Here is a 10,000-nt window from a genome sequence, read left to right as displayed (position 1 = left end):
CAGGACTTTTAAACTGCATGTAAACACCTTTATCCGATCTACTTCGCACACAAATCGGCACAATAACGGACAAGAGATGTCGGATAAGAACACCTAGATAAGTCGTTCGTTGTCGGCATTCTCTCTGCATGTATACAGGGATCGGACATCGCTTATCGGACTTCTCGTTCTGTGCTTGTGTGCCTGCGCGTGATAGGCTACACCATGGGTTATTGACGGAAGAGAACCGGACGTGGCTCTTTCAACACTTGTTGAAAGCATGGTTGAAAGGGCTACAGCGCCACCTAGCATAGTGGAGACAGCCATGCATTGGACATTTATCCGATATCTGAAAGGCCATGTATACTCAGACAAGTGACACGGTCCGTTCGAGTGTCTAGTTCGATATATGTGATAATCTAATCTAGTTGTGCCATGGAAACGCACTGACTGTGTATTTGTTTGATGTGTGTGTGTGTGTGTGTGTGTGTGTGTGTGTGTGTGTGTGTGTGTGTGTGTGTGTGTGTGTGTGATTGTGTGTGTGTGATTGTGTGTGTGTGTGTGTGTGTGTGTGTGTGTGTGTGTGTGTGTGATTGTGTGTGTGTAATTGTGTGTGATTGTGTGTGTGTGTGTGTGTGTGTGTGTGTGTGTGTGTGTGTGTGTGTGTATGTGTGTGTGTGTGTGTGTGTGTGCCAGTTGTGAAGCTTTTATAGTGATTAATCCAGACAGACAGAGGAGACAGAGACATAACCACTGGTATATCTTTAATCATATATAACCGCTATAACTGTGACTCTGAAATATCATCCGGATCTGCACAATGATCTGTCACTCAGAACTCAATGAGTGATGAGTGACACATTGTCCACGCAGCACTTTAGACTTTTATAGTCCACGGGTCATGTGATTAAACTGTGCTGCTGCCATGGCTACGCCTAACAGAGCCGTCTCTATACGTTTATACTTTGTAAGTTAGTTTGACTTTTAATAAGATAAGAATAAAAACTAGAAAATGCATTTCCTGCTGAAAATGCGTGTGAATGCTGAAACAGCTTACGCTAAACTGGATAGCTGAGTATGAAGATTTGAAAAAGTTTATGAAGGTCATAATTGTATAAAAGGAGTTTAAAAGGAGTTGAAAAGTTGAATATATAGAGGTTTAAATAATATTTATTTCTGAAATTATGAATACGTTGAAAGATATGGATAAAAAACTTAAAACTGTGAAATAGTAATTGAATAGACTTGGAGCTAAAGTAGATTGATGGCTTTATGGAGGGCTCGTCTGAGGACGACCTAGAGAGAGAATGTATATGAATCAGCTAAAGGACTATGAAGATGTGGAAAAGTAAGAAATAGTCTAAAGTATGAACGGTAGTGAATTGTTGAACTCTAATTGAAACAATGTGGAATATTTAAACATTTCTAGATAAAATTATTATTGAAAGACATGAAATTTTTTTTCATGTGTGAAATAGGCCTTCAAAGAGCAGAGTGTTTACCCCATTTCAACTTTGTCTCTCCAAACTGTCTAATAAAGCGGAAAAAAGAAGGAAAAAAATCTAGAAAAAAAGTGAAATTGCCCTTTAATGGGCAGAGTGAGTCACCCAGCTGAGTGTATGTCGTATTGAGGGTCTTTGATCAGGCAGAAATCCCACCTTTTAGAGGCCTCAGAGAGGTAATTTCATCCGAAACTTCACCTCAAACCACTGTCTCTAACTGACGGACCGTGAGTCTAACTGACAAAATTATTTTATTGTTAGAACCAGAAGAATCTGATGAAGACACAGTGTGAAGATTATGTCTGTAATGTGAAGAATATGAGAACCAGAGCCTTTTAAAAGTGTGGTACAGTCTGCCTTTCTCCAGAAATGTCATGTCTCAGTTATCATGGCGGCAGTTGGTTGGACACCATTTAGCTTGGAAACCCAGACCTCCCATTGTGTAGGTCCGATTTCTTCAGTAGTCACATCTATGCGACCGGCAGAATGTGTCCTACATTTTGAAGTAAAAATTATCCACGTAGGGTTTAATTTGTGGGAGTGAGAGGCAGTTATGTGGAAGGTTTTGGTGTATTTTTACACCAGTTCTACACTGTAACAGTTGGTTTCCCCACTCTGCCTCTGAACATTCCGTCCCATCCGGATCCCATTATAAATTTAGAAAGAGGTTGAAAAAAGCTTAAAACTAAAACTGTGTTTGTTCAAAGACAGTTGAAGATTTTAAAAAGTTGAATAGGAATTGAATAGCTGCAATTAATGTGAATTGTTTAACGTTTGAATGGAGTCTGTAGCTGAAGAAATGCGGGAGGAGATAGGTTTCAAAGCAGAGGAAGTTTTAGCGGTTTGGAATGCTGCTCCTATCCGCTTCAATGTTAAAATAATTTGTTAAAAAGCTGAATATTTGAAATATTTGAAAAGGTAGAAACATTTTAAAAGATGTCCACACATGTCCTTAAAGAGCTGAACATTTTGGTATTTGTATGGTTGAAATAGCTGAAGATTTGAAGGAGTTGAAGAGAGCCAAAAAACGTACGGAAGCGGAAATATAATAAGTTTAATAAAGATTTGGATAACAATAGTGTGAATGCTGGAAGCTCCAGCATTCACACTAATAAAGATTTGGATAACAATAGTGTGAATGCTGGAAGCTCCAGCATTCACACTAATAAAGATTTGGATAACAATAGTGTGAATGCTCCAGCATTCACACTAACTAGAAAATGCATTTCCTGCTGAAAATGCGTGTGAATGCTGAAACAGCTTACGCTAAACTGGATAGCTGAGTATGAAGACTTGAAAAAGGTCTATAAAGGTTTATAAAGTTGTTGAAGTTTATAAAGGTCATAATTGTGTAAAATAAGTTTAAAAGGAGTTGAAAAGTTGAATATATAGAGGTTTGAATAACATTTCTTGCTGAAATTATGAAGAAGTTGAAAGACATGGATAAAAATCTTAAAACTATGAAATAGTAATTGAATAGACTTGGAGCTAAACTACCTTGATGGCTTGAATGTATATGAATCAGCTAAAGGAGTATGAAGATGTGGAAAAGTAAGAAACAGTCTTAAGTATGAACAGTAGTGAATTGTTTAACTCTTATAGGAATGATGTTGAATATTTAAAAATGTCTAGATAAAATTATAATTGAAAGACATGAAAAAAAAAATTATGTGTGAAATAGGCCTTCAAAGAGCAGAGTGTTTGCTCAATTTCAACTGTGCCTCTCCGAACTGTCTAATAAAGCGGAAAAAAGAAAAGAATAATCAAGAAAAAAAAGTGAAATTGCCCTTTAATGGGCAGAGTGAGTCACCAAGGTGAGTGTATGTCTTATTGAGGGTCTGTGATCAGGCAGAAATCCCACCTTTTAGAGGCCTCAGAGAGGTCATTTCATCCAAAACGTCACCTCAAACCGCTGCCTCTAACTGACAGACCGTGAGTCTAACTGACAAAATTATTTTATTGTTAGAACCAGAAGAATCTGATGAAGACACAGTGTGAAGATTGTGTCTGTAATGTGAAGAATATGAGAACCAGAACATTTTAAATGTGTGGTACAGTCTGCCTTTCTCCAGAAATGTCATGTCTCAGTTATCAAAGCGGCAGTTGGTTGGACACCATTTAGCTTGGAAGCCCAGACCTCCCATTGTGTAGGTCCGATTGCTTCAGTAGTCACATCTATGCGACCGGCAGAATATGTCCTACATTTTGATGTAAAAATTATCCGCGTAGGGTTTAATTTGTGGGAGTGAGAGGCAGTTATGTGGAATGTTTTGGTGTATTTTTACACCAGTTCTACACTGTAACAGTTGGTTCCCCCACTCTGCCTCTGAACATTCCGTCCCATCCGGATCCCATTATAAATTTAGAAAGAGGTTGAAAAAAGCTTAAAACTAAAACTATGTTTGTTTAAAGACTGTTTAAGAATTTAAAAAGTTGAATAGGAGTTTAATAGCTGTAATTAATGTGAATTGTTTAACGTTTGAATGGAGTCTCTAGCTGAAAAACTGCGGGAGGAGATAGGTTTCAAAGCAGAGGAAGTTTTAGCGGTTTGGAATGCTGCTCCTATCTGCTTCAATGTTAAAATAATTTGTTAAAAAGCTGAATATTTGAAATATTTGAAAAGGTAGAAAAATGTTAAAAGAGGTCCACACATGTCCTTAAAGAGCTGAACATTTTGGTATTTGTATGGTTAAAATAGCTGAAGATTTGAAGGAGGTATGAAGGTCCAAAAAACGTACGGAAGAAGTAAAAATAACTAGAAAATGCATTTCCTGCTGAAAATGCGTGTGAATGCTGAAACAGCTTACGCTAAACTGGATAGCTGAGTATGAAGATTTGAAAAAGGTCTATAAAGGTTTATAAAGTTGTTGAAGTTTATAAAGGTCATAATTTTGTAAAATAAGTTTAAAAGGAGTTGAAATGTTGAATATATAGAGGTTTGAATAACATTTCTTGCTGAAATTATGAAGAAGTTGAAAGACATGGATAAAAATCTTAAAACTGTGAAATAATAATTGAATAGACTTGGAGCTAAACTACCTTGATGGCTTGAATGTATATGAATCAGCTAAAGGAGTATGAAGATGTGGAAAAGTAAGAAACAGTCTTAAGTATGAACAGTAGTGAATTGTTTAACTCTTATAGGAATGATGTTGAATATTTAAAAATGTCTAGATAAAATTACAATTGAAAGACATGAAAAAAAATGATGTGTGATATAGGCCTTCAAAGAGCAGAGTGTTTTCCCCATTTCAACTGTGCCTATCCGAACTGTCTAATAAAGTGGAAAAAAGAAAAAAATAATCAAGAAAAAAAAGTGAAATTGCCCTTTAATGGGCAGAGTCAGTCACCAAGGTGAGTGTATATCTTATTGAGGGTCTGTGATCAGGCAGAAATCCCACCTTTTAGAAGCCTCAGAGAGGTCATTTCATCCAAAATGTCACCTCAAACCGCTGCCTCTAACTGACGGACCGTGAGTCTAACTGACAAAATTATTTTATTGTTAGAACCAGAAGAATCTGATGAAGACACAGTGTGAAGATTATGTCTGTAATGTGAAGAGAATGAGAAACAGAGCATTTTAAAGGTGTGGTACAGTCTGCCTTTCTCCAGAAATTTCCTGTCTCAGTTATCAAGGCGGCAGTTGGTTGGACACCATTTAGCTTGGAAGCCCAGACCTCCCATTGTGTAGGTCCGATTGCTTCAGTAGTCACATCTATGCGACCGGAAGAATATGTCCTACATTTTTATGTAAAAATTATCCACGTAGGGTTTAATTTGTGGGAGTGAGAGGCAGTTATGTGGAAGGTTTTGGTGTATTTTTACACCAGTTCTACACTGTAACAGTTGGTTTCCCCACTCTGCCTCTGAACATTCCGTCCCATCCGGATCCCATTATAAATTTAGAAAGAGGCTGAAAAAAGCTTAAAACTAAAACTGTGCTTGTTCAAAGACAGTTTAAGATTTTAAAAAGTTGAATAGGATTTTAATAGCTGCAATTCATGTGAATTGTTTAAAGTTTGAATGGAGTCTCTAGCTGAAAAAATGCGGGAGGAGATAGGTTTCAAAGAGGATGAAGTTTTAGCGGTTTGGAATGCTGCTCCCACCCGCTTCAGTGTTAAAATAATTTGTTAAAAAGCTGAATATTTTAAAAAGTTTAAAAGGTAGAAAAATGTTAAAAGAGGTCCACACATGTCCTTAAAGAGCTGAACATTTTGGTATTTGTATGGTTAAAATAGCTGAAGATTTGAAGGAGGTATGAAGGTCCAAAAAACGTACGGAAGAAGTGGAATAATAAAGATTTGGATAACAATAGTGTGAATGCTGGAAGCTCCAGCATTCACACTAACTAGAAAATGCATTTCCTGCTGAAAATGCGTGTGAATGCTGAAACAGCTTACGCTAAACTGGATAGCTGAGTATGAAGATTTGAAAAAGGTCTATAAAGGTTTATAAAGTTGTTGAAGTTTATAAAGGTCATAATTTTGTAAAATAAGTTTAAAAGGAGTTGAAATGTTGAATATATAGAGGTTTGAATAACATTTCTTGCTGAAATTATGAAGAAGTTGAAAGACATGGATAAAAATCTTAAAACTGTGAAATAATAATTGAATAGACTTGGAGCTAAACTACCTTGATGGCTTGAATGTATATGAATCAGCTAAAGGAGTATGAAGATGTGGAAAAGTAAGAAACAGTCTTAAGTATGAACAGTAGTGAATTGTTTAACTCTTATAGGAATGATGTTGAATATTTAAAAATGTCTAGATAAAATTACAATTGAAAGACATGAGAAAAAATGATGTGTGATATAGGCCTTCAAAGAGCAGAGTGTTTTCCCCATTTCAACTGTGCCTATCCGAACTGTCTAATAAAGTGGAAAAAAGAAAAAAATAATCAAGAAAAAAAAGTGAAATTGCCCTTTAATGGGCAGAGTCAGTCACCAAGGTGAGTGTATATCTTATTGAGGGTCTGTGATCAGGCAGAAATCCCACCTTTTAGAAGCCTCAGAGAGGTCATTTCATCCAAAATGTCACCTCAAACCGCTGCCTCTAACTGACGGACCGTGAGTCTAACTGACAAAATTATTTTATTGTTAGAACCAGAAGAATCTGATGAAGACACAGTGTGAAGATTATGTCTGTAATGTGAAGAGAATGAGAAACAGAGCATTTTAAAGGTGTGGTACAGTCTGCCTTTCTCCAGAAATTTCCTGTCTCAGTTATCAAGGCGGCAGTTGGTTGGACACCATTTAGCTTGGAAGCCCAGACCTCCCATTGTGTAGGTCCGATTGCTTCAGTAGTCACATCTATGCGACCGGAAGAATATGTCCTACATTTTTATGTAAAAATTATCCACGTAGGGTTTAATTTGTGGGAGTGAGAGGCAGTTATGTGGAAGGTTTTGGTGTATTTTTACACCAGTTCTACACTGTAACAGTTGGTTTCCCCACTCTGCCTCTGAACATTCCGTCCCATCCGGATCCCATTATAAATTTAGAAAGAGGCTGAAAAAAGCTTAAAACTAAAACTGTGCTTGTTCAAAGACAGTTTAAGATTTTAAAAAGTTGAATAGGATTTTAATAGCTGCAATTCATGTGAATTGTTTAAAGTTTGAATGGAGTCTCTAGCTGAAAAAATGCGGGAGGAGATAGGTTTCAAAGAGGATGAAGTTTTAGCGGTTTGGAATGCTGCTCCCACCCGCTTCAGTGTTAAAATAATTTGTTAAAAAGCTGAATATTTTAAAAAGTTTAAAAGGTAGAAAAATGTTAAAAGAGGTCCACACATGTCCTTAAAGAGCTGAACATTTTGGTATTTGTATGGTTAAAATAGCTGAAGATTTGAAGGAGGTATGAAGGTCCAAAAAACGTACGGAAGAAGTGGAATAATAAAGATTTGGATAACAATAGTGTGAATGCTGGAAGCTCCAGCATTCACACTAATAAATATCCTCACCGATGTTTGGGTGTTTCAGCAAACGACAGATTCGAGCTTCACGGTCCAACTTCTGATGATCTGTGAACACACACACACACATGCACACACACACACACAAACGCACACGCACTCGCACGCACACCCACACACACACACACACCCACACACACACACACACACACACACACACACACACACACACACACACATGCACATATTGATTAGAGAACTTTTACAATTTGACCCATTTTCAGAAGAAAGTCAAAATGTAATTTGTGATATCTTGTAAACCAAGAATTGTCTCCCTGGGCAAACCTGAGTAAACCTTTTGACAACGTTAGTAACTATCAGACTGTAATCATTTCAGGGGCGCTCCCCCCCCCTCCACAGAGTCTCTGTCCTCTTCACAGCAGACCCGGGTTAGAATCCAGCCCGGGTCGTTCTCTGTCTGTCTGTCTGTCTGTCTGTCTGTCTGTCTGTCTGTCTGTCTGTCTGTCTGTCTGTCTGTCTGTCTGTCTGTCCTCTTCACAGCAGACCCGGGTTAGAATCCAGCCCGGGTCGTTCTCTGCATGTCATTCCCCTCTCTGTCTGTCTGTCTGTCTGTCTGTCTGTCTGTCTGTCTGTCTGTCTGTCTGTCTGTCTGTCTGTCTGTCTGTCTGTCTCTCTGTCTCTCTGTCTGTCTGTCCTCTTCACAGCAGACCCGGGTTAGAATCCAGCCCGGGTCGTTCTCTGCATGTCATTCCCCTCTCTGTCTGTCTGTCTGTCTGTCTGTCTGTCTGTCTGTCTGTCTGTCTGTCTGTCCTCTTCACAGCAGACCCGGGTTAGAATCCAGCCCGGGTCGTTCTCTGCATGTCATTCCCCTCTCTGTCTGTCTGTCTGTCTGTCTGTCTGTCTGTCTGTCTGTCTGTCTGTCTGTCTGTCTGTCTGTCTGTCTCTCTGTCTCTCTGTCTGTCTGTCCTCTTCACAGCAGACCCGGGTTAGAATCCAGCCCGGGTCGTTCTCTGCATGTCATTCCCCTCTCTGTCTGTCTGTCTGTCTGTCTGTCTGTCTGTCTGTCTGTCTGTCTGTCCTCTTCACAGCAGACCCGGGTTAGAATCCAGCCCGGGTCGTTCTCTGCATGTCATTCCCCTCTCTGTCTGTCTGTCTGTCTGTCTGTCTGTCTGTCTGTCTGTCTGTCTGTCTGTCTGTCTGTCTGTCTGTCTGTCTGTCTGTCTGTCTGTCCTCTTCACAGCAGACCCGGGTTAGAATCCAGCCCGGGTCGTTCTCTGCATGTCATTCCCCTCTCTGTCTGTCTGTCTGTCTGTCTGTCTGTCTGTCTGTCTGTCTGTCCTCTTCACAGCAGACCCGGGTTAGAATCCAGCCCGGGTCGTTCTCTGCATGTCATTCCCCTCTCTGTCTGTCTGTCTGTCTGTCTGTCTGTCTGTCTGTCTGTCTGTCTGTCTGTCTGTCTGTCTGTCTGTCTGTCTGTCTGTCTGTCCTCTTCACAGCAGACCCGGGTTAGAATCCAGCCCGGGTCGTTCTCTGCATGTCATTCCCCTCTCTGACACATTTCATCTCTGTCTCTACAAACTGTCTAATAGGCAAGTTTATTTATATGGTACGATTCAGGCCACTCAAAGTGCTCCACAGGGTCACAGATGTAAATCCATCAGCGTAGAATACACATTAGAAAAGTGAATAAAAGAGAAAATCTTAAAAAAATATAATAATTTCTATTTGAAAGTAATTCTGTCCACAGTCCCATGTTGTTATGTAACACCGGAGCTGCTGCAATGATGTCACACACACACACACACACACACACACACACACACACACACACACACACACACACACACACACACACACACACACACACACACACACACACACACACACACACACACACACACACACACACACACACACACACACACACACACACACACACACACACACTTCTTTGTCAACTTCCCAAGGTGTTGCCAAGCAACCGAAAGAACATCTCAGATCCAGAATAAATAAAATAAAAAAGACGGAATTTGATTTTCACTGTTTTCACCTGAAGCTGCAGAGATCAGAGGGGTATACTACGAAACAAACTCAACAGAGACCAACACAGTGTTACCTGGTTACCTGGTTACCTGGTCACCTGTCTATTAACACAGTGTTACCTGGTTACCTGGTTACCTGGTCACCTGTCTATTAACACAGTGTTACCTGGTTACCTGGTCACCTGTCTATTAACACAGTGTTACCTGGTTACCTGGTTACCTGTCTGTTAACACAGTGTTACCTGGTTACCTGTCTATTAACACAGTGTTACCTGGTTACCTGTCTATTAACACAGTGTTACCTGGTTACCTGTCTGTTAACACAGTGTTACCATGGTTACCTGTCTATTAACACAGTGTTACCATGGTTACCTGGTTACCTGTCTATTAACACAGTGTTACCATGGTTACCTGGTTACCTGTCTATTAACACAGTGTTACCTGGTTACCGGGTTACCTGTCTATTAACACAGTCTTACCATGGTTACCTGGTCACCTGTCTATTAACACAGTGTTACCTTGTTACCTGTCTGTTAACACAGTGTTACCT

The 10,000-nt window shown here is 39.5% G+C and overlaps 1 protein-coding gene across 1 annotated transcript in view; it reads right to left on the bottom strand.

Moving 5' to 3' along the window:
- The window catches only part of LOC307260543 (calcium/calmodulin-dependent protein kinase type II subunit alpha), a gene marked incomplete at both ends in the record, with an annotated part of 35,670 nt that overhangs the window by 16,198 nt on the left and 9,472 nt on the right, over positions 1-10,000 (bottom strand). The window contains one exon of the mRNA XM_080040815.1: positions 7,436-7,495. Coding sequence (XP_079896941.1) covers positions 7,436-7,495 — 60 coding nt within the window. The remainder of the gene's footprint in view (positions 1-7,435; positions 7,496-10,000) is intronic.

Source organism: Ammodytes marinus (genome assembly GCF_949987685.1).
Source record: "Ammodytes marinus genome assembly, chromosome: 14".
NCBI classification, from domain to species: domain Eukaryota; kingdom Metazoa; phylum Chordata; class Actinopteri; order Uranoscopiformes; family Ammodytidae; genus Ammodytes; species Ammodytes marinus.
The sequence above is the reverse complement of the archived record's forward strand: the minus strand, read 5'-3'. Positions and strand labels throughout refer to the sequence as shown.